The sequence below is a fragment of the Tamandua tetradactyla genome, chromosome 12, assembly GCF_023851605.1.
Source record: "Tamandua tetradactyla isolate mTamTet1 chromosome 12, mTamTet1.pri, whole genome shotgun sequence".
Lineage (NCBI taxonomy): Eukaryota > Metazoa > Chordata > Mammalia > Pilosa > Myrmecophagidae > Tamandua > Tamandua tetradactyla.
The window spans coordinates 61,622,280-61,645,621 of record NC_135338.1 but is presented as its reverse complement, the minus strand read 5'-3'; the positions used below and the strand labels follow the sequence as shown (position 1 = coordinate 61,645,621).

The 23,342-nt window shown below is 47.9% G+C and overlaps 2 protein-coding genes, 1 non-coding gene and 1 pseudogene across 18 annotated transcripts in view; 1 reads left to right on the top strand and 3 right to left on the bottom strand.

Moving 5' to 3' along the window:
* WARS1 (tryptophanyl-tRNA synthetase 1) overlaps window positions 1-3,517 on the top strand; it is a 36,963-nt gene extending 33,446 nt beyond the window's left edge. For all 10 annotated transcript variants that reach the window (XM_077123553.1, XM_077123547.1, XM_077123557.1 and 7 more), the window contains 2 exons: window positions 791-931; window positions 2,126-3,517. In XM_077123553.1, the coding sequence (XP_076979668.1) occupies window positions 791-931; window positions 2,126-2,287 (303 nt within the window). In that variant the 3' untranslated portion in view covers window positions 2,288-3,517. The remainder of the gene's footprint in view (window positions 1-790; window positions 932-2,125) is intronic.
* Window positions 3,518-10,998: 7,481 nt separating this feature from the next.
* On the bottom strand, window positions 10,999-11,105 carry LOC143652908 (U6 spliceosomal RNA). The gene has a single exon (XR_013160955.1). It is a non-coding gene; the product is annotated as a U6 spliceosomal RNA (small nuclear RNA).
* A 300-nt stretch (window positions 11,106-11,405) lies between these two features.
* LOC143651431 (Y-box-binding protein 1 pseudogene) lies at window positions 11,406-12,724 on the bottom strand (annotated as a pseudogene).
* A 2,145-nt stretch (window positions 12,725-14,869) lies between these two features.
* On the bottom strand, window positions 14,870-23,290 carry SLC25A47 (solute carrier family 25 member 47). Of its 7 annotated transcripts, none has more exons than XM_077123539.1 (7): window positions 21,556-21,671; window positions 20,484-20,596; window positions 19,614-19,657; window positions 19,187-19,258; window positions 17,524-17,706; window positions 16,170-16,488; window positions 14,870-15,886 (listed from the first exon to the last, which is right to left on the bottom strand). In XM_077123539.1, the coding sequence occupies exons 4-7, from the start codon at window positions 19,229-19,231 to the stop codon at window positions 15,606-15,608; spliced, it is 828 nt and encodes a 275-aa protein (XP_076979654.1). In that variant the 5' UTR covers window positions 19,232-19,258; window positions 19,614-19,657; window positions 20,484-20,596; window positions 21,556-21,671; the 3' UTR covers window positions 14,870-15,605. The 7 variants fall into 7 exon arrangements, with proteins under 7 accessions (XP_076979654.1, XP_076979653.1, XP_076979649.1 ...); XM_077123536.1 differs by lacking the exon at window positions 20,484-20,596 and adding an exon at window positions 18,840-18,961 and having other exon boundaries at window positions 15,705-15,886; window positions 21,556-21,672; XM_077123537.1 differs by lacking the exon at window positions 20,484-20,596 and adding an exon at window positions 18,840-18,961 and having other exon boundaries at window positions 15,705-15,886; window positions 17,530-17,706; window positions 21,556-21,672.
* Window positions 23,291-23,342: the final 52 nt, after the last annotated feature.

Genomic DNA, 23,342 nt, shown 5'->3' with positions numbered 1-23,342 from the left:
ATTTTTAAATTAAGCCCTGCCTGCAGGCCCTTTGCATACGTTTTGCTTCCCCTTTTTAACCTGGTTTTTGTGGCCTGTTCTTTTTCCTGTAGCAAGAAGGCAGAGGCCACGTTACGTGGACATTTCTACTTTTCTGTCCCCCCTCTAAAGCAGCATCCCCCTGCTCCAGGAAGCAGGCTGCCTTTCCCTTGCCATCTTTTTTACATCGAAGATGACTTTCATAAGTCCTTATTCTGAAGGATTTAGGACATTTCCTCCAAATTTCTGCACAATTAGAACCTTGGCTTGCCCAACTGTATTCGCCTGTGTCTGCCCTTCTCTTCCTCCTCCCTTCCCTGCAACAAGCCCCTCATCAGGCTTGGCAAGAAGGATAGGGCGGGCCGCGGTGGCTCAGCGGGCAAAGTGCTTGCCTGCTATGCCGGAGGACCTCGGTTCGATTCCCGGCCCCAGCCCATGTAACAAAAACGGAGAAACAGAATACAATAAAACAAGAAAATGTTTAAAAATGTTTCCCTTTCTTCCTTCCTTCCTTCCTTCTATCCTTCCTTCCTTCTCTCTGTCTTTCCTTAAAAAAAAAAAAAAAAAAAAAAAAAAAAAAAAAAAAAAAAAAAAAAGAAGGATAGGTTTGTTGGGCTCCCCCACTGTCCAAGCTTTGGCCCTCCCCTGGCTCAGGAGACTGATACATGGAGAGCACTAGTCTTGATTCCACCACTTATACACCTGCCCCCAATTCCCACACACAGGGTGCCAGCACTGACTCATGTGTCTTGGTGCACTCTTGCCGGTACAGGTCAACAAGCATGCATTTTCTGGAGGAAGAGACACCGTTGAGGAGCACAGGCAGTTTGGGGGCAACTGTGAGGTGGACGTGTCTTTCATGTACCTAACCTTCTTCCTTGAGGATGACGACAAGCTCGAGCAGATCAAGCAGGTGAGGCACAAGGCCCTGGGTATCCAGATCACTCCATGGGACTGGAATTCTCTGCCTTAAGAGTTGTCTGGGGCTTCCTCGGGATGTGATCTTGGGAACTCAGCCAAAATGAGATTAAAATTATGCTAAAAATCATCATGAACAGATAGTTCACAAGAGAGAACATAAACAAATGGTTGTATATTTAGTAATGAAACCAAAAGGTATACTATACCCATCACTGAAGAAATACAAATGAAATCAAGACACCATCTTTACCCAGTTAATTAGCCGGGGCTTTGTATTGCGGCTGTGTTTCCAGTGATTACAGTCGGTGCCAGGAGACACACAACAATGAGGAACAGTTGTAGGGATGGCTGCTTGGGAAGTAGTTCAGTGGTGCGTGGAAAAAACCCAGACAGCATTTATAGCCTGTGCTTCATATGGTCCAATTCTTGAAAGCCTTTCCAAGGAACTAATCCTGAATCCAGAAAAGGCTTTCCACACGAAGATGTTGGAAATGATAATCACAAAAAGTTTAAGACAGATTATTTATACAACATAAGAGTTGTTTTGTTATGGGATAGAGTATAATGCAGGCATGAACTATTTAAAAAGTATTTTAGTGCCATGGGAAAATATGCCTATGACAGTGAAAAAAGGAAATCAGATTGAAAACACAGTAAGATCAATTATGCTTAAGTAAAAACACAGAAGAAAAATCTAAAAGAAAATGTAAACAGTGGTCTTCAATTCTACATGTTGGAACTGAGAGTGATTTTTTTTTTAACCGTTCTGCTTATTTGTGGTTTGGTTTGTTTAATGAGTATTTATTACTTTTACAATAAGAAAAAGAAAAAATCTTCAGCAAATATTTTTTGGCTATTGCTAAGAGTGAAAGGACGAGTGGTTAGTTTAGTGTGCTTGGGGGCTTTGTCCCAGGCAGGGGATGGGCCTGGGCTCCCCATTCTTCCTTTCACTATGATGGAGGACACTAGCTACCCATCATGCCAGCATCTAGTAGTTTAAAGAAAAGTATAGTTTAAGGTACCAAGTATTATTACGGCAACAATAACAATGGCTTGTGCTTATAAGCGCTGCCCACGCACCACGCTCTGCTTGGGCCTCATGGCCTGAACTGGTGCAAAGGAGAGGCAGAGAGGTCTTGGGGACTCGCAGCATCATTCTTCACCATGACTGCCTCCTTCCTGGCAGGATTATACCAGTGGAGCCATGCTTACCGGTGAGCTCAAGAAGACGCTTATAGAAGTTCTGCAGCCCTTGATCGCTGATCACCAGGCCCGGCGCCAGGAGGTCACAGAAGAGATTGTGAAAGAGTTCATGACTCCCCGGAAGCTGACCTTCGACTTTCAGTAATACTCATTTTATATATGCTTATAAAGAGGCATAATTTACAACCCTATCCCAGTCGAATCACCGCTACTCATAAACTTCTATCAAATGGTTATTATTGGGCCTGGGTCTGTAAACCACATATGTATCAGACCCTGTTTTTTGTGTGAATTCCATGTCTATCTCGACAGTAATTGGGAGCCTGCTAATGTTACATGGTCAAAACCAAGCCAGCTGTGAGTCTCACCCACAAAAAACCACAAGGGTTTGTGAGCTTTGATTAGCAGGCCATGACCTTCTGTTAACTCAGGTATTCATGTGACCAGAAAGCTGAGCCTGTCCATTTTAAAGCATCCTTAAGGTTTCAAATAGAGTCTTAAAACCTGCTCTATGAAAGGTGTATGCTGTGTATTATGTATGCATATCTAGAATTAATTGGCATTATTTTAAAACTTAGCTTTGAAAAACTGATCTGGGGAAGTTTACTGGGCACAATATATATTTCAGCCCATGTCAAGAAAAGAATTGAGAGCTAGAAGCTTGGCTTTCCATTTAACTAAGAAATTTCCCTTTTTTTTTTTTTTTTTTTACATGGGCAGGCACTGGGAAACAAACCCGGGTCCTCTGGCATGGCAGGCAAGCGTTCTTGCCTGCTGAGCCACCATGGCCCACCCGAAATTTCCCAACTTTAAAACTGCTTTTAACATTGAATATTGGACAGAATTGGCCAGTTTTTAAGTCAGGTATTTTGTGGGTGAAAACTTCCAGTTTACTTGGTAAACTCTGGACCATGCATGTATTCTGCTCTGGAAATCATGTTCTTTCCTCTTAACATACTATTTCTTTGTCATCAAGTAATTGTTAGACACTCCATCCCTGGCAGAAACCAATGGTTGCTTTACCTCTGATTGTGTAAAAGATGCTGAGGAGAGCATATTGCTCCTTTTGTTTTGATACTTAACTGCAGTGAAAGTCCACAGAGAGCAGTGACTGCTGTGTCCCTGGGTGGGTGGAGTGGTCGTTTCAGGGGACATAGCTAGAAAGAAGAGCGCAGCAGCCATCTGAAGACCTCAACAGTATATCCGTGGGTAAGCCACCTTCAATTGTGCAAGGTGTAGTTTGGGAAAAGAGAAAGGCGTATCTCAGGGAAAGCCCTTGGTTGAACTGTTTGTCCTTCTGACTCACAGGGTTCAATCCCCAAGTATTCTACTCTCATGTTGCTCACTGGCATAAATAAACAGACTTCCTTTGCTCCTGTCTGCGTCACTGTAGCCTGTCTGGGGGGTGTAGACGGAAGCAGGAGCTTGCCCAGGGCTGGTGCTCTCCTGCTGCCAAGAATTGTAGGTGGCCCTCTTGCCCTTGAGTCTGGCAGGCTCATGTCTGGGGATGACAATGCACAGTCCTGGGAGACCCACATGCCATTGATATTCAGGTCCCCAGGGGCAGCTCGTGTTGGGGGCTGCTCATGCTAGGAAAGTTTCCTTAACAGGGTCCCTGGTGCTGAGTGACCATCATCCTGTTTGATGCCACCAACAGCCTGGTGGCAAATCCCAGCAGAGGTCCTCAGTTTACTAATTAGGGGCTGGCCGAGGAGTGTCAGAGGCTCTGCATGACCCTGAACAGCCAGGGTTACTTCTTGTTGCTCTATTGCGCCCACCTCAGGGGTACCCATGGAAGGACTAAAGGAGGGAGTCACATGTGCAGTCCCTCGGGCAACATGGCTGCTGTGGTACCTTTTCCCTTAGCCAGGTCTCTGCCAGCAGCAGGGGAATGAGTGTCATCATCATGGAACCCAAAGAAAGGGGGGCTTTAGGCCTACACAGACCATCATCATGTTCCAGGTCCTGGGAATGACTAGTCCAGGGTCACTTAAGGTAAAGGTAAAGGAGTGCCACCCCCACCCCCACCACATGTTGCTAAAAGTCCTTAAGAAAATCAGGTCCGTCTGCATTCGGGTGGACGCGGTGTGAGACCCAGCAGGGGCTAAGGAGCATCCTCAAGCGTACAGGGAATCCTGCCACAGAGCAGTTTTTGTTCTGGCTCTTAATAGCCCACTTGTCAGGGAAGGCTGCAGAACAGAGTTCATGGGAAATACTTCAGAGTAAGAGAGAGAGAGCATCTTCTACACACAGCTTCAACCTCTGGCCTCCAGCATAAGCCCGCAGCTTTGCATAGATGGGAATCTCAACCAGTGGCTTTGCAGCCACTTCACCAACACCTCAGGTTCCTGGGGGCATGCTCAAGGGCATGGGCTCAGCAGGTCCACAGAAAGCCAGGTATGCTGCCAGTAACTCCCAAAGCTGAGACAATCTGGTTATCTTAATTGTTAACTTACCAGAAGTGGTCAGAGGAGCCAGAGTTTTGATGAAGTATTGGAATCTTGTATTAGCTGATGCCCTCTTACCAGCATTTGACCTAAGCCCATCTCTAAGTTGAATGAACTTCCAGGAATCTACTATAGAACTTCATTCATTCACTCACTCATTCATTCCACACACCCCTGAGCACCTATTAGATACCATGCCCTGGAGCTAAGCCACAGAAACCACATCAGGCATGTGTTACCTTGAGGTGCTCACAGACCCAGGCAGGGGGATGGCTGTTGACTAGCCACAAAAGGCACATTTAAGTTCCAACCCCTGGCCTGTGACTGTGAACCTATTTATAAAGAGGACCTTTGAAGATGTTATTAGTTAAGGTATGGCCCCAACTGAATGGGGTAGGCCTTAATCCGTTGTGGCTGAAGTCCTTATAAGCAAAGAAAAGAAGCTAGAAGCCAGAAGTCAACAGAATCCAAAATAAAAAAGAGGATATCACCATGTGATGGAAAAGCTAAGGAACTCCAAGGATGGCGAGCAGCCAACCCCCAAACGCCTCAATTTTGGACTTTTCCTAGCCCCAAAACCATGAGCCAATAAATTCCCATTGTTTAAGCTGACCCATTGCATGGTGTTTGTTTTAGCAACCAAGAAACTAATACAGGGCAGGGCAGGTGACAGGTGAATGAACAGAGCCCTGAGGGAGCACAGAGTGGGACACCTAGAAACTGCCAGGCAGAGGAAGGGAAGAATGTTCCTGGCGAAGAACACCGCACATGCAAAGTCACAGCTGGGAGGACAGTGTGGCAGGAGCAAGATGGGAAAATCCATCCACTTGTCCTAGGAGTAGGAGAGTGTTCTGGTTGACCAGAAGGCTCCGTGGCATTCAGCCCAAATGACACAGTCAAGGTTGGCGTCTGGGTGAGGTTTACCAGAGGGCAGCTGTGGTGGGGTCCTGGCCCCCGTGGGACCTCACCCAAACTTGCTGCCCAGTGCTGGAATCCATGAGGCACTGGGAGAGGGCGGAGCCTTGGCAGCACAGGCACAAGTATATCCAATAATGCTATTAGATAAGCTGGATCCGGTGTCCCAGGACCCAGTGCCAGGGAGCACCCAGATCCCACCCACCTCCAGCCCCTTCTGAAGAGGCAGCTTAAGACCAGGTGTTGGGGCAGTGGGCAACTGGTAGAACTGGCTGGAACCAGGTTTCACTCAGAAAGAGGATGGGAGGAGAAAGGGGGATTGGTTGGGAGGGCAAGGAGAGCAGGCTGCATGCTCAATGCTGCACAACCCCCTGTGACCAGGCCCAGCACCACAGGCAAACCCCTGCCCCAAAGCCAAGCACACCAGGCCAAGCCTCAGTGTGCCCATCTGCACAGTGGTCACACTGGCCAGCCAGGTGGTGGGGCTACTCCAGCAGCTCCAGGCCTCCCAGGATGGGCAAGCAGATTTCAGAGGTACAGAGGCTGGGGATGGGCAAACCAGCCCTCAGCCCAACAATCCACTAAGCATCCTCATAAACATTTTATTAACAGCAGCTCCCAACTGAATCTGCTGGCACCTGACAGGTACAGCATTTACAGGCAGGGTGGTGTGCAGATGAGGAGGGTGGCTCAGGCCCCTGCCAGCACAAAGGCCCAGATGGGCCCAGCTGTGTCTCCTGAACAGCAGGGTACAGGAACAAGCCAGTCCGGCTGGGCCACGCTGCTCCTCACTTCCTCATCTGCACTGGGGGTCCAACAACCAAGGAGCCAGAAGGCTTATAGGGGATAAGACATGCAAAGCATCATAAATAGTAGTGTGCTTCAAAACTGAATATTTGTGGGCTTCAAAGGACTTTGTCAAAAGGGCGGAAAGGCAGCTGACTCAATTGGAGAAACTTTGGAAAACACATATCTGATAATGGTTTGATATCCAGGATCTATAAAGAAATCCTAAAACTCAGCAATAAAAAACAACTCAATTTAAAAATAGGCAAAAGATACAAATAGACATTTTTCCAAAGAGGAAATAGAAATGGTTAAAAAGCACATGAAAAGATGCTCACCTTCAATACTGATTAGGGAAATACAAATCAAAACCACAGCAAGATACCATTTCATACTTTCTAGAATGGCTGCTATTAAACAAATAGGAAACCACAAGTGTTGGAGAGGATGTGGTGAAACAGGAACACTTATTCATTGCTGGTGGGAATGTAAAATGGTACAGCCACTGTGAAGATGGATAGGCTATATAGAGTTGCCTTACAACTGGGCAATCCCACCACTCAGGATATACCCAGAAGATCTGAAAGCAGGGACGTGAACAGATACTTACAAACCGATGTTGATAGTGGCATTATTCACAATTGCCAAAAGATGGTGTTCTAGTTTGCTAGCTGCCAGAATGCAACACACAAGAGATGGATTGGCTTTTAATAAAAGGGGATTTATTTTGTTGGTTCTTCAGAGGAAAGGCAGCTAACTTTCCACTGAGGCTCTTTCTTATGTGAAAGGCACAGGATGGTCTCTGCTGGTCTTCTCTCCAGGCCCCTGGGTTCCAACAACTTTCCCCGGGGTGACTTCTTTCTCCATCTCCAAAGGCCTGGGCTGTGCTGCAAGTGCTGAGATGAGGAATGCCAAGCTGCTTAGGCTGTGCTGCATTGCATTCTCTCATTTAAGCACCAGCCAATTAAGTCTAACATCACTCATTGCAGCAGACACGCCTCCTAGCCAACTGCAGATGTAATTAGCAACAGATGAGGTTCACATACCATTGGCTTGTGTCTGCAGCAACAGAACTAGGTATGCTCACCTGGCCAAGTTGACAACTGAATCTAACTAACACAGATGGAAACAAACCAAATGTCCATCAGCCAATGAATGGATTAATAAAATGTGTTATACACACAGGGAATATTATTCAACTGTAAGAAGGAATGAAGTCCTGATGCATGCAACAATATGGACATACCTTGAGGACATTATGTTGAGTGAAATAAGTCACACACGAAAGAACAAATATTGTATAATCTCACTAAAAGGAACTAATTATAAAATGTTAATTCATAGACATAAAATCTAGAATATAGATTACCAGGTCAATTTCAGAGCTTTTAACAGATTTAGAATATACCATTATCATTTGCCATTGCTTCTCATCCTTGACTTTTCAATCATAAAGTAAGATATGTTCAGTCTCTTATTTTTTTAGTGTATGGTGCAAATGGATATATTTATATCATTCTTACTGCAGCTCATTTTAATTTTTAGGATGCAAGCACAGTTTAGTATTCAAAGTGAATAGCAACATACTCGATTTGATCCCACTGTCTTTAATTACTCTTACCTGTGGAAAAATGTTTAGAAAACAACAGAGTCAATCAAATAATTGACCACATGATGTTAAAGATTACAGTACGAGCATTACTTAATGAGAAACTGTCCACTGATATGGCTGAATGTTTTGAATGAAACATTGAGTGTTTCTGTGGCAGAAATATTTTCAAAATTGGTTTTTATAATTAGGAGAAATAATAGTAGTGGGACCTTGGAGCATCTCTGAAAAAAATTCACTTTTATAGATGTGAGCATTAGTTATAGTTTGGGTTACAAGAAAATATTGTATATCGTTTTTTTAAAAATTTAATTTGAAGCCAAATGCTTTTTAAAATTATAAGTACAAAAGGTTGTGTTGCCTAAGACTCAGAGTAGGGGTTCTGCAGCTCTGAAAGTCAGCATTGCCACATACAACAACTGTTAAAGAAACTGAAAAAAAGATCAGCCTTCAATTCGAGATACGAACAAAGCTGATCAAGTCAGCACCAAGATAAATCAGAATACAGGGGTAGGGAGGACAATGTATTTTAGAACTTTGCCTACCCAGTGAGACCAAAGGAAGAGAGGTCTATTTTGTCCAAAACCTAAATTTTCTGTAGTTCATGATTGAATGCAACCTGTCTGGATAGATCATTTAAACAACCCAAACACATGGAGCCCAGAATGGGAATGAGGGTTTATAATTCCATAGAGTTTAACGTAATGCTCAGTTACATCCCAGAGGATATTGGACAGACAATTTAAAAGTATTGGCAAAATTCTTTGAGAGATAGGAGAAAAAATACAGAATTATTAAGCTGCCCCAGCAGGGAGACCCCTGATTCTGTCTCAAACAGGAACTCTCCAGTCAATAGGGCAAGCCCTTGATCTTGAGGCTTATTCTTGTGAAGCTTATCTATGTAGGGGAGAAGCTAAGCCTACCTATAGTTATGCCTAAGAGTTTCTTCCAGCGGACCTCTTTTGTTGCTGAGATGTGGCCTCTTTCTCTCTCTCTGCATTTGAAATCATTACCCAACTCTGCAAATGAAATCATTACCCTTCCCCCTACATGGGACATGACATCCAGGGATGAAAGTCTCCCTGGAAATGTAGGATTTGACTCCCAGGAATGAGACTGGCCCTAGCACCATAGATCAACAATGCCTGCCTGACCAAAAGGGGGGAAAGAGTTGTACAAAATAAAGTATCATTGGCTAAGAGAGTTCAAATGGAGTCAAGAGTGTATTCTGGAGGCTACCCTTCTGCAAGCTTCAGCTAGATATTGCTATTTAGCGTGGTTGGCTAACCTCAACCAAAACCATTCCTTCCAACCCTAAAGAACACTTAAGGGTCTATCTGAGATTCTACAAATTTTCATGCACTATAATTATGTTCCAGAAACCTACAATCTCCAGATGGGTTCTGTTGTAGTTTGCTAGCTGCTGGAATGCAACACACCAGAGACGGATTGGCTTTTAATAAAATGGGATTGATTTTGTTAGTTTTTCAGAGGAAAGGCAGCTAACTTTCATCTGAGGTTCTTTCTTACGTGGGAAGGCTCAGGGTAATCTCTCCTGACCTTCTTTCCAGGCCTCTGGGTTCCAACAACTTTCCCCGGGGTGATTCCTTTCTGTATCTCCAAAGGCCTGGGCTGAGCTGCGAGTGCTGAAGTGAGGTATGCTGAGCTGCTTAGACTGTGCTACTTTGCGCTCTCTCATTTAAGCACCAGCCAATTAAGTCAAACGTCATTCATTGCAGCAGGCATGCCTCCTAGCCGACTGCAGCTGTAATCAGAAACAGATGAGGTTCGCGTACCATTGGCTCATGTCCACAGCAACAGAACTAGGTGCCTTCACCTGGTCAAGTTGACAACTGAATCTAACTACCACAGGTTCCTAGAGAGTAAGTCTTAAAACCCAGAAGGGCCAGCCTATCCAGGGCATCAACTAGTTCCATCCCCCATCCTATATTATCAACAGCCTTTTCCAACATGAAAAAGTTAAAATGGGCATAGGCCAAATAACCCTAAAGATTGGGAGGAAGATCAAAGGAGAAGGAGGAGTTATGTAACAGATAAGCTAGGAGTTACATAACAGAGAAGGTAGGGTTTAACAAATCAGTATGACTGCTGAATCATTATATAGATATTTCTTTTAGTCTCCAGTGTCTTGGAGCAGCTAGAACGAAAAACCTAAAATCATGTCATTGTAACCCATACCAATCTCTGAAATCCATTCTACAACTAATTGTTGCAGTGTGCTTTGAAATTTACTGCTTTTTTGTATATATGTTATATTTCAAAATAAAGATTTTTTTTTTTTAATTAAAAAAAAGGTTGTGTTGGCTAGTGACTAACCTAGAGTGGTAACTGAGCTGTACTGACTCATTTATCACCATAGCTTTTTTGCAGAGTTCTAGCTGTTGCTTATTTGGTGTTCATGACAACCTTAGGTAGTATGAGCCCACTGTGCCCATTTGAAGCTAGTGTACCCCTAGAAAAGCCATGTTCTTTAACCTCATTCAGTACTGCTGAGTGGGATCTTTTTTATTGTTTCCATGGAAATATGACCCACCCAATTGTGGGTGGTAACTTTTGATTAGATGGTTTCCATAGAGATGCGTTCCACCCATTCAAGGTGGGTTTTCTTACTGGAACCCTTTAAGAGGGAAATATTTTGAAAAGAGCCCACAGTGCAGCCCATAGCCAGACATTTTTGGAGATGCAGAAGGAAAATGCCCCTGGGGAAGCCTTATTAAGTAAAAGAAAGCTAGCATATGTCGCCATGTGCCTCCGCAGCTGAGAGAGGTGTCCAGAGCCCAAAGAGTCTGGCAAACGCCAGCCACGTGACTTCCCAAATGATAGAGCTGTTCTGGATGGCATCATTTCTTCTTGCGTGAAAGTAACCTCTTGTTGGTGCCTTAATTTGGACATTTTCACAGCTTTAGAACTATAAACTTGTAACTTAATAAATTTCCTTTATTATTATTATTATTAAGACCTTTATTAACAGGTGCTTGCAATTTGTTGACTTTTTTAAAACATCAAGTTGTAAACTTTTATTACAAAATTTTTTTTGCTGATAAATAGATGAGTTTAATGAAACATTGCTCTTCACAGAAAAATATGGAACGCTTCACGAATTTGCGTGTCATCCTTGCGCAGGGGCCATGCTAATCTTCTCTGTATCATTCCAATTTTAGTATATGTGCCGCCGCAGCAAGCACTTTTATTACAAATTTAAAATGAGGTTCTTAAAAATCTCAACTAGACCAGATATGAAACAATTCAAAAGTCTTTAAAGATGTATTGAGAAAAAACAGGCTTTTTTAAAAAACACATTTGTCATTACAAAAAAGAGGCTCTTTAGGTAAAAATTATAGAAACCCCATGTTGCATAAATATGCAGATAGTTCTAGTTATCTGGTCAATGGGCAAAAAGCAAGCACTTTAAGTTTTCAGCTCCAATCTTTTGTTCATTTCCTATTGCTGGAATTTCATATTCACTTCTTGTTGGATGACTAAACCGGATGATGGTAGAGATGGTAAGCTGGCATTTAGTCAGCTCTGCCCATCTCAGCCTCGGAAACAGGCGAATTCTCAGCTGGTGGACAAGCTGCTTTAGCCTCTTTGCCATCTGGTGGTTTAGGGTTTTCTGGTCATCTGCCTGGGTAATTGAAGTTACCGCGGAACCCACGTCAAGGTGGCTGCTGACCTTGGGTCTCATCTCCTTGATTTGCCTTATCTTCACTGCCATCCTCTCTAGGCTGTCTTTGGCGAGGAGGGCCCCTGTGGGATCGTGGTCTATAGCCCCGATACTATTCTGCCTCATTGGTCTACCTTGTTCTCCTGCGCCCTCCATCACTCCTCCTTGCACAGGAGGGTCGAAGTACCGTGGTCGACGCCCATAGGGTCCCCGCATGTAGTAAGGTGGGCATCGTGGCCGGCGGTGGGGCCCGCGTCGTTGGGCCTGGCTTTCGGGAGCACTCTCTGATCCTTCGTTCTTTTCCCCACTCTGTCTATTCTGGTCATTTTGCTGGTAATGGTGTGGAGGAACCCTAGACGTGGATAACGCCTATCATGGTTGCGGTCTGCTGCTATTTACTGCCTGGCGGGGGAACTCCACCCGGGCCTGGGACGTGTGCTGCCTCCGCCCTCTTTTCTCCTTCAACAACATCAAACTTGCAGCCTCTCCATCTCCTACGCTGAGAAGGCGCTGGGTTCTTCTTCGTGGCAGTCTGGGGTACAAGCACGTCTTCCTTGGTGTCCTTCCTGTTGATGAAGCCATCCGTGTCTTACATTGAACCATTTTACTGTTCCCAAAACCTTCGTGGCGATGACCTTCTTGTCCCTACCGGCAGGCCCCGCGGGTGTGAGGCCACCGGGGTCGCCGCTGCCCGTGGTGTGGGGCTGGGTGTCTGCAGCCTTGAAGGCGGGCACAGCGGGGTGGGGGCTGGGGGGCGGCCGCGGGTGACGGCCTCGCGGCTCACGACTGCGCTGATGGTGACCAGGGCCACTGCGTCAGCTGCGGCTCCTCCGGGGCTGTGATGGGAACTAGGCCCGCCCAGCCGGAGGGGCTGCTCAGGGCTCTCTGGGGTCCGCTCTCGGCTCCCGCCACCGATCCAACCAGCCAATAAATTTCCTTTTCAAAAGCCATTCCATTTGTGGTATATTGCATTCTGGCAGCTTGCAAACTAAAACACCCACCCACCTCAAGAGGGCTCTGCTTTTCCACACATGTGAAAGCCCTTGTTCCAAATTATTTAATCTCTGACCCCAGTCCCATACGAACCCTCCTCTTTTTTGACGAAGTGGCCTGTACTTTCTTATTCTGCTCACTATCCATTGTACTAACTCTTAGTTTAGTTAAGTTTGACAATGAGAGGATATTACCTGCAGATCCAATCTTGAAGTGCTTACATTATCTTAAGAGAAAATAGTAAGGTGGCAGTTTCTTGGGATTTTGTTTAGAAAAGTAAAAAATAAAGCTACCAAATTGTGCCTTCCTAAATAACTTTTTTTAGAGCATTTTAGCATCGGTTTACAAATACATAAATGATATATTAAAGCGAGAATCTAAAGGAAAGAAAAAAAAGAAAAAAAAAAAGCCAGAATCTGCTTTTGCAAAATGTATTTCCTCCTTCACCCCCACCTTGCTTTGTTTCTGGACTGCTTTTAACCGAATGTGTTGACAGGACCCTTAGGATAACTTGAGAGAAAACCAGTAAAAAGTTGAGGAACATTTTGAAAGAAAATACAGGGTGATACTTGGTCAAGCTCATGAGAACAGCGTACAAGTCTCGTGTCGACACCATGACAAGCTAGATTGAACTGTGGCCCAAAACCACTAAGTACTTATCAAACATCCCGTGTTCTGAATCTTTCTGTTCGGTATGTGCTGACTGAACAGTGTGATCAGACTGCAGACAGGCATTTCCGTATAACTGATTATAGGATGTTATTATGAATGCAATGCCATGTACTCTTTAATCCAATATATGGATATGTTAAAATGTTTGGAGTCCTAAGATAAGGAACATGAAGGTAACTGCATAAATAATATACCAAAATTTCCTTGTACTCATGAGTTAGAATAGGGTGTTATTCAGAAATGTTTAAATGTTTAAACCCATCTTGTGATTGAATTTTTCTATTAAATTTGGATTTTTAAAATTTACATTAAATTTTTTTCCAGAGTGGAAGAATTATTTTTACAAAGTTACAGTATTATAATACTCAGAATGTCCAGTTCTCAACAAAAAATTACAGTGCACACAAAGAAACAGGAAAGTATAACCCCTTCATAAAGAAAAGTATTTGACAGAAACCATCCCTGAAGAACATGCATTAGCACTGATAGTTAAAGACATTAAATCAACTGTATTAAATATGTTCAATGACCTAAGAAAACACAGTATGAAAAAAATAGAAAGTATAAAGGCACAAAAGAGAAATTTTTGAGCTAGAGATTATAGTAATTGAAGTGAAAACTTCAATAGTGGGATTCAGCAGCAAATTTGAGCAGGAATAAGAAAGGATTAGAGAACTTGAAGAGAAACCTTTGAAATTACCCTAGTACATTTAATTTTAATAAAATATGGAAGACCAGCAATTCTTTCCGCAGTGAACCATGTTTAATGATGTCACAAGTTCTTGCTGCACAGGTCATAACAGTCAAAAGACGTCTAAGAATAATATAGAACACTGACTCTGTTAAAATGAACCATGGCAAACGTGTACACTGATAGCTCATTATTCATTGGGAAACAAATAATTCCTGGCTGTAATGTGTTATTTTTAAAAATCTGAATACTAAAATCAGTTACTTTAAATTTCCAGGAATTTCAACGGGTGGTGACTTTTCTGAGCAAATTAAAAGTATGATCTCCTCAGAATGTGCTGGTTTCAGCCTGGAAATAGATCTCTGAGCAGCCTAATACAAGGGTGAGAAGGTCCAAAGAATGCTACTTGAGGCAGATTTCCCTGGTGGAAATTGACACATTTAGATCTCATATTGTCTAGCTGTGAAGTACAGGTGGAGGTTCCCTGCAAAATGACTTGATAAGAACAAATCCAAAATCCAAAGACAGTGAGAGACAAAAGTCTGCACTATTAGGTATCATAAGACCCACAGGACAACTCAATAAGGAAAATCTTTGCTCTGAAAAACACTGGCAGATACTACAAGATTTTCTAAATACAATTCAAAAATATTTAAATGTGTTGAAAATTTTATTTTGCTCAATATAATACTAGAAAAAATACTATCTAGATTTTATTTGGGGGAGGAAACAATTTTAAGAGCATTACCTAATAGGGGTAATATTTAAGTTTTATAGTCCTACTTTATGAGGAAGGAAGTACAGGCTTTAATATTGACCATATTAGAGCTGTATCATAGTAGATGATCATTTAACACAAATTTCAGAATAACAATGCCACATTCTGAAATGACAATACAAACGCTTTTTCTCATTTGAGATAAAATTCATATAACATAAAATGAATCACTTTAATGTGTACAGTTCAGAGGCATATAATACAGTCACAGTGGTGTACAAACATCACCTCTGTTTAGTTCCAAACATTTTCATCACCCCAAAAGGAAACCTGTACCCCCTGAGCAGTGACTTCCCACCGCTCCCCATCAGCCCTCAGCCATCACTAATCTGCTTTCTGTCTCTATGGATTTATCTATTTTGGGCACTTCATACAAATGGAATCATACAATTAAAAAAAAAAAAGAAATAGATACAAGGCACTTATGGGGCAACACGAGGCATTCCAACGTATGCATTATGGGAGTCCCAGAAGGCAAAGAGGAAGGAAAAGGAAGAAGGAATATTTTAAAAAGAAGAAAGAAATAGTAGTGGGCAGCTAAGTACAGGGAGTGGACAGAGGGCCTCTAAGCAGACAGCTGAGTGAATGCATGGAGGGGAGGGTGCAGGGATGCTAAGGGCACCGGGATGGGCAGCTGAGTAAACGCGCAGACAGCTCACCAGGACTGTGGCCCCCTCCCAAAGGCCCCTCCTCCTGGCTCAGATGACTCCCTGCCTGTGCCGGGCTGATGGCAGCTGGGCCCCTGGACCTTGGGGCAGTCTGTAGCTGGGCAGGAAGTTCAGGCCCAGTCTGTCCTGGGCAGTGGCCCCTGGGGCCTCTGACACTCCCCGTGCCTCCTCCAGCTGCCACAAGCTCTGGAAGCTGCTGGCCCCGGGCCTCGGGGCCAGCTAGGTGAGCAGACCCCGGGTGAACCGTAGCACGGCCTCGTAGGCGACAAAGACCACCATGTTGACTGGGAAGGCGCGGCAGCAATTTAGCACCAGCCCCTTGCAGAGGACCCGCGGGCCCTCCTCACGCACACTGACCACCACGCAGTGCAGGAGGCCCCGGTAGCGCTGCTGGCCCTGCCCATCCACCTGCAGGCGCGACTTGATCACGTCCATAGGGGTGGCCACAGCCCAGGCCAGCACCCCTGCACAGCCACCGGCCACCAGCACTCCCGCCACATCTGCAGGGACAGACCCATGACTGGAGGTTACTCTACCCACCCACCCTCATTCTGCAAGTGGGGAAACTGAGGCCTGGGGGAGGGAAAATGTGATTCAGCCAAGGCCACACGGTGACTTTGTGACACAACTGGGCTGTCCTGACTCCACTTTACTGCCTCTCACATGGAGGGACCATCTGACAAATGCTCCCTGGGACCTCATCTAAGACTCTGCTCTGGGCCTCAGTTTCCCTGGGGCTGACCCGGCACACGTGCACCCACCCAGGGCCCAACTGCAGCTCACCTGGCTGGCTGTGACCAGTGGGGGTGAGCCACTCGCAAAGGATGGCGTAGGACAGGAAGTAGGTGGCAAAAGAATGGCCTTCCCGGCAGAGCAGGGCTGAGCTGCCCTTGTAGAGGCCCCGCAGGCCCTCCTCTCGGGCCACCATGGCCAGGCAGTGCAGCGGCCCACGATACCTGGGCCCAGGAACCAGGCATGCTGGGGCCGCGGGACAGATGGGGGCCGCCGGCAAGGGCACCGCAGCCGAGGGACGCCGTTGCTGCATCTGTGTCTGCGTTTGCAGGCGGACCTTGGCCACCTCAGAGGGTGAAGTGAGAACCACCTGGAACAGAAAGGACCTGCTGCAGCTCCACCCCCACCACCAGACCCCTGGGGGAGTGCCACAGAGACCTCACTGTGCCCGCGGGGGAAGGGGAGCCTGGGCCTGAGAAGCCGAGGGTCCTAGTGGGGCCCAGTCCAGGCCAAAGCCAGGGCTTTCTTCAGCAGCGGTCTCTCCTGACCCCAGGGCTTAACACCAAAGACATTAAGGAAACGTCTCAACCTGGGACTATGAGTGGATTTAACAGCATCATCATTAGCAATATTAGTTACACAGCAGCCTTTCCAGGGGTGCTCTCATGTTGGCTGCGTACCCATGATCTCATTGCATCTTCAACATGCCTCCTCCAGATGAAGAAACTGAAGCTCAGAGAGGCTCCACTCAGCAAAGGAGAGTCAGGGCCAGGAGTCTTGCCATCTGTGTGCATCAGCCAGGCTGTGCACCTGGGCTTCACTTGGTGGCTCCGGTAGCCCCCAGGGCTGCCCCAAATGGTTCTATTTAGCTGCCATGGATACCTGCCTCCTCTCATTAGAGTGTGAGCTCCATGAGGGCAGAGACAGTGGCTGCCATTGCCTCCCCTGTACCCTCGACCGCCTATATCTGTGAGAATGAGTAGAGGTCAAGGACTCTGGAGGATGGTTCCAGCTTCTCAGGGCCTCCCTAGAGACATGGCTCCTCCTGGCAGGCCGCTGAGGGCCCCAGGGCCTCACCCCAGCCCAGGCCCTCCATTGCCTCTCCACGGTGGCATCAATCAGGTGACCATTGGTTTCTCTGGGACCTCCAGACCCCGACAAGGAGGGTGGGGTCACTTTCATCACCACCCTGCATCGCTGCAGGCCACTTCCCTGCTGCTGGAGGGCAGCTGAGAGGGGTTGGACTGGGTCCAGAGGGCCGCATGTGGCCTTGCCCCATTTCCTCCTTGCCTGGCCTCAGTCTCCCAACTGCTACCCTCTCCGAGGCCTTCCCCACCCCTGCAGTCCCAAGAGAGCCCCCCAATCCCGATGTTGGCCCCCAAGCCCCGCCCTGCACCCCACTCACGCGGACCAGGCCAGAGGCGCAGCCCGAGAGCGTGATGTCAGCCTTGGCGGGCTTGGCGTCGGCGCTGCCATATCGCAGCTGGCAGATGTGCGCCAGGCAGTGGTGGTAGGTGCCGAAGGACACGGAGGAGACCAGGGACGCCATGCACACGGGCAGCGACAGGCCCCTGTAGAAGCCCCATGCCTAGTGGCCGGGTGGGCCGAGGGCCCATGTGAGCAGGGGCCCAGCCAGGAGGACCCCCACCCACCCCCAGGCCCGCAGGAGGAGCCCCCAAGCCCCCGACAGCTGCCCGGCCCTGTCCCTGCTCGGCCCACCCTGGCCGGGGCCCTGGCACAAGTCACTTCCTGCCTTGGTTTCCTCTGTCACAAAATAGGGATCCCAGTGCTCCGTGGAGGTTGTGGGAAGGGAGAAAGAGAGTGTGTGGCAATGGCTGAGAGATTCCAAACAGAGTCGAGAGGTTATCCTGGAGGTTATTCTTACGCATTAAATAGATATCACCTTGTTAGTTAAGACGTAGTGGAGAGGCTGGAGGGAACTGCCTGAAAATATAGAGCTGTGTCCCAGTAGCCATGTTTCTTGAAGATGATTGTGTAATGATATAGCTTTCACAATGTGACTGTGTGATTGTGAAAACCTTGTGTCTGATGCTCCTTTTATCTACCTTGTCAACAGATGAGAGGAACATATGGAATTAAAATAAATAATAAGGGGAACAAATGTTAAAATAGATTTAGTTAGAAATGCTAGTGATCAATGAAAGGGATCAGTAAGGGGTATGGCCTGTAACATTTTTTTTTTCTCTTTGTTATATTTTTCTGTTGTCTTTTTATTTCTTTTTCTGAATTGATGCTAATGTTCTGGGAAATAATCATGATGATGAATATGCAAGTATGTGATGATATTGTGAATTGCTGAGTGTATGTGTTGGGAATGTTTGTTTCTTGTAATTTTTTTTAATAAAAAATTTGTTAAAAAAAGAAAGAGAAATAAATAAATAATAGGGGGAACAAATGTTAAAATGAATTTAGTAGATTAAAATGCTGGTGAGCAATGAAAGGGAGGATAAGGAGTATGGTATGTATGAATTTTTTTTCTGTTTTCTTTTGATTTCTTTTTCTGAATTGATGCAACTGCTCTACGAAATGATCATGCTGATGAATATGCAATTATGTGATAAAAAAAGAATGTTCATATTGTATGTTGATTGGTTTTATTAATAAAATTTAAAAAAAAAAAAGAGAGTGTGTGGGTGAAGCCCAGGAGCCGGGCTGCTGAGTGACGGTGGGGTGACCTGAGGCGTAAGTGGGTGTTCTCACGCTCTTTTCCACTCGCTCTCCTGCTGGGACCTCACAAGTTCTCTTTGGTTACTGTCCCCAAGTCCTCCCTCTGGATGGGGCTCTGAGCTGGACCCTGAGGACACCTTCAAGGGGTGCCCAGCCTGCGGAGAGAGAGACAAACACACCGTCCCTCCCCTGGGGCCCCCTGGATCCCTCGTCCTGCACACGCCTGCGTCAGAGGCCCACCGCCAATCCTTGGGCGGGGGGGGGGGTTCCCATTGGAATGGGAGAGAACTGGGATGCCAAGAGAGGAGGGGACCCAATCAGCAGCCATGGCTGATAGGGGAGGCGTGGCCTTCCTGCCCACCCCCAGGCCCCAGACCAACCCGCTCCTGGCGGTATAACTCTCGGACGCAGTGCCAGATGCCCATGTACTTCGTCTCCGTCTGTATCCTGACCTGTGGGAGAGGTGGGCTTCAGGAAGGGGTGGCTCAGGCCTAGGGCAAGGCCAGTGGACCCTGGGGGGTGGGGATTTCCCCATCCTCTTGACTATCTGCCCATGGGGTCAGTGGGCAGAGCAGGAACAGTGAGTTCCATTTAAGATGAGAAAACAGGCAAAGGAGTGAGAAGAGGGACAGACGTAGTTCCAAGGACCATGGGAGCCACTGAAGGTGTTTGAGCAGGAGAGGGCTGTGTCTGGTTAGCATTCTGGATAGGTCTTCTGACCATAGATGGGGTGCAGGGGACACCAAAGATGGCCTATGCCCAGGCAGGGGCTGTGGGGTGGGCAGCAGGGCTTGGGTCTCGCCACACCTTCACCGTGTCCAGCGGGTAGCCCACGGCAACACCGCAGATGCCTGGAAGGAAAGCAGAGGGAGCTGGTGAGGACAGCAGAAGGAGGGGTCCGCAGGGCGTGTGGGCCCATTTTCCAGAAGGAGGGGGGGTCAACATGGACTGAGCCTCTGTGGCGAGCACACCCCACTCCTCTATTTGTGTCTCAATGCTGATAGCAACCCCATTTTGCAGGTGAGGAAACTGAGACTCAAAAAGATAAAGCAATGTCTGCCAAGCTTGCCAGAGCTTTTTGCTTCCCTGAACCTTGGTTCAAAGGTGTCTCATGTCTGAAAGCCAAGAACTGTGCTTGGGCTGCTCAGGGGGACTGTGTTTTGAGTGAATTTTTTGTCTGACTTGTCCATTGGGCCCACATTTGCTGGGCCTGCCTCCAAGCCAGGCTGAGTCGAACCCTGCCCTCAGCCCTTCATCTGTGAAGGGTTTGGCTGCGAGCCCAGAGGTAACTGCAGTCTGCTGTGGGGGGTGACTGGAAGGGGAGGCACAACCTGAGCAAAGGCGGGGAGGTGGGAACCCCCAGTGGCACAGCAGATCACTGCCTGGCACCACTAGTGTTCATGACACAGAGTATGACATGAGTCTGCACCCATCTGAGTGGCCTTGGATGCCAAGCCCAGGCTCCCCGGACCAGGGTCCTCTGCCCTCTGCCCAGAGGGACCCAGGTGCCATGCCACTGTTCCTTTCTCCCTTCCTGACACTTCACATCCAAGCCCCCAGTACAGCCATGGGGGAGCCTGAGAGGGAGCAGGCAGAAGGTAGGGGATGAAGACCATCTGAGACCAATAAGGCACATTGTGTATCCCAGAACTCAATAAATACGCATGAATCACCCACCTTAACCCTTGTGTACTCCAAACCGAACTCCTAGTCATCTGTCAAAGCCCAGCTGCAGCAGCATCTCCTCTCTAGAGCCCTCCCTGATCTGGTGCTCAGAGATGCCTCTTTGCCTGGAAACATGTTGATCAGGGCGCTTGACACATGGCCATACCACTGACCCTGGGCCTGTCCTCCTCCAGGACTGGAGCTCCTCACGTTCAGGGCCCCAGTTTGAGTCTGAGACCCAGAGCTAAGAACAGAGCAGGAGGTCTTTCACCCAAGCCTTCCAGTGGGCTCTGGAGGAAAGGACACTGGACTTGGGATCCTGTCCCGCATGACCTTGGACAACTCAAGGAACTTCTCTGCGCTTCCGTCTTAGAGGACTAACATTTGGGGAAACAGCTAGCCCCAGGCCTGGCACACACTAGAACCACAGAAAGCCTGAGAAAATGTGAATGTGATGGCCCAGTGGCGAGGGCCAGGGCCATGGCGTTTCCCCAGGCACAGAGCCACCCTCCTCTCCAACCCCCAAACACTGTTCCCAGAAGCATCAACCGGCCAGCCACCCACTGCTGTGTCACAAGATAGGCAAGGCCAAGGGCACAGTGTGCAAAACAGCCTCCACAGGTGGGACTGATGGCTGGCAGAAGCAGAGCCACGTTCTGAGCCCACAGGCAGTCAATTCTCGGGAAGAGAGTTTCCAGGAGGGAAAAAAGTTTGGACAAGAAGAGAGTTTGGCCGCAGAAGCAGGCCCCGGAGTGGGAAGACTGGGCACACATGGCCATGGGAGCCGAGCGGAGCCGAGCGGGGCCGAGCGGGGCCAGGGTGCAGGCAGCCTCTCTAGCCTCTCCCCACCGGAGGCCACCAGCCCCCTGACTCCCCTTTTTCTGCCCACCCCTTCAAGCCAGTGCTTGCAGGACCCGGACCCGGCACTCTGGCCTCTCCCTGCGTCTTCTCGACCCTTTCTGTGGCTCAGTCCACAAGTCAACGGCTCCCAGCCCCACACTGAGCTCCCAGCAGCCCCCACCCCTGGTCCAGCCTGGTCCCCAGCCTGCCTTTCACCTCCCTTCCCACTGTTACCCTCTGCTACCTCCAATGGCTCCAGCGACAAAATCCATGGGCAGTATAGGTGGGTGGGTGGCCCAGGAGTTGGCCTGCCTGGAAGAGGGCTGCCACCGCCGCCACAGTGGCCGTGGTGCCTCTCAGTCCACCCTCTCCAGAGCTTAAATACCAGGGGCAGAGGGCAGGGAGCAGGGAGGGCCAGTTGGCGAGCAATACCCACACGCCAGGCAGCCGGACCAGCAGCCAGGCCTCCTGCAAGGGACCCTTGTCCCAGTGCCCTCGGGACCCAGCTGTCAGAAAGTGGGTGAGCAGGCTTTCCAGGAAGCAGGGCTGGGCCCCAAACCTACCACAGACACCCGCTACAGAGGTCCAGAGATGGGCTGTGACAGACCCCACCCCTCAAAGCCCAAGCCCATGCCTTCTTCACTGTGACCTCTGGACCCTCTGACCCCCTGGAGTTGCACAGAACTTCTGCCTGGCAGTACTCCAAGCTCCCTCACTTAGACATTTAACAAACAGTCTGAAAGCACAGTCTCAACAGAGATGGGAATGCCGGTGTTCACAGCAGCTTCATTCACAACGGCCAAGAGGAGGGAATAACCCACATGTCCATCAGCAAACAGATGAATGGACAAGCAAAACACCCCCACAGTGGAGTACATTCAACCACAAAAGGTATGAAGTGCTAACGCACGCAGTTACGTGGATGACCCAGAAAGATAGCACGTTGACACGAAAGGACAGATATTGTGTGATTCCACTTAGATGAAATACTTAGAATAAGCACATTCACAGAGACAGAAAGTAGATTCAAGGTTTGATAAGGGTCTGGGGGATGGAATGGGCACAGAGTTTCTGTCTGGGATGACAGCAAGTTTGGGCGATGGACAGTGTTGGTGGTGGCACAACATTGTGGTGTGTAATTTACACCACTGAGCTGCATGCCTGAAAGCGGTTAAAATGGGAAATTGTACGATGTAGCTACATTATCACAATTTTTTTTTAATGTAACCAAATTAAAAACAAAAAACCCACTTTCTGAGCTGAGGCTGACGGAGGCGGATATGATCCCCAGCCTGTCCTCAAGGAGCTCCATTTGAGCAGGGAGGGGGTGAGGGACCACCGATGACAGGGCCCGGGGCAAGGCCCACCTGGGAGCAGCCCCTGCCAGGCAGTGTCACCCACCACCCACTGTCCATTCGCCACCCTCCCCACTGCCACTGCCCCATCTGTATCTCCCAGATCTGAGGCCAGCATAGCCCCGGCCCTCAGAAGGGCTCAAGGTGGCAGGGGCTGAGCCTCTAACCAAGCTGGCTGGGGCACTTCTGCAGGGGACGGCACCTTAATGACAAAGGCTCCTGTCTGCTATCATTTGAAGTTATTGTAGAAGCCAGGACCCCTGACATGGGTGCCCCACTTTATGGTTTGCCCAGCATACCTCATTCACAGGCTCATGGGATCCTTGATAATGCCTAGAGGGAGGTGGGGCTGGTGGCACCCACTGCACAGATGAAACCACTGAGGCGCACAGTGAGGGCTTGTCTGCAGACACACAGGCGGCAAGGCTGGGATTTGAACCCAGGCACAGCTCACCCTCTCTGAGGCCAAGGGCCCTTGGCTGATGGGCCTCATCCTCATGGCCACTTCAGCTCACATCCCCATAATATCCTCACCCAGCCTGGGGAGTTATAGGAACCAAGGTGTGTTCCCACTGACCAGAAGCTGGCAGGATGGGGGACGGGAGGGAGCTGTGTGTCAGGCTGTTTTCCTGTCCTCTGGTGGGTTGTTCCACAGGCTGGCCTTGAACAGGGACAG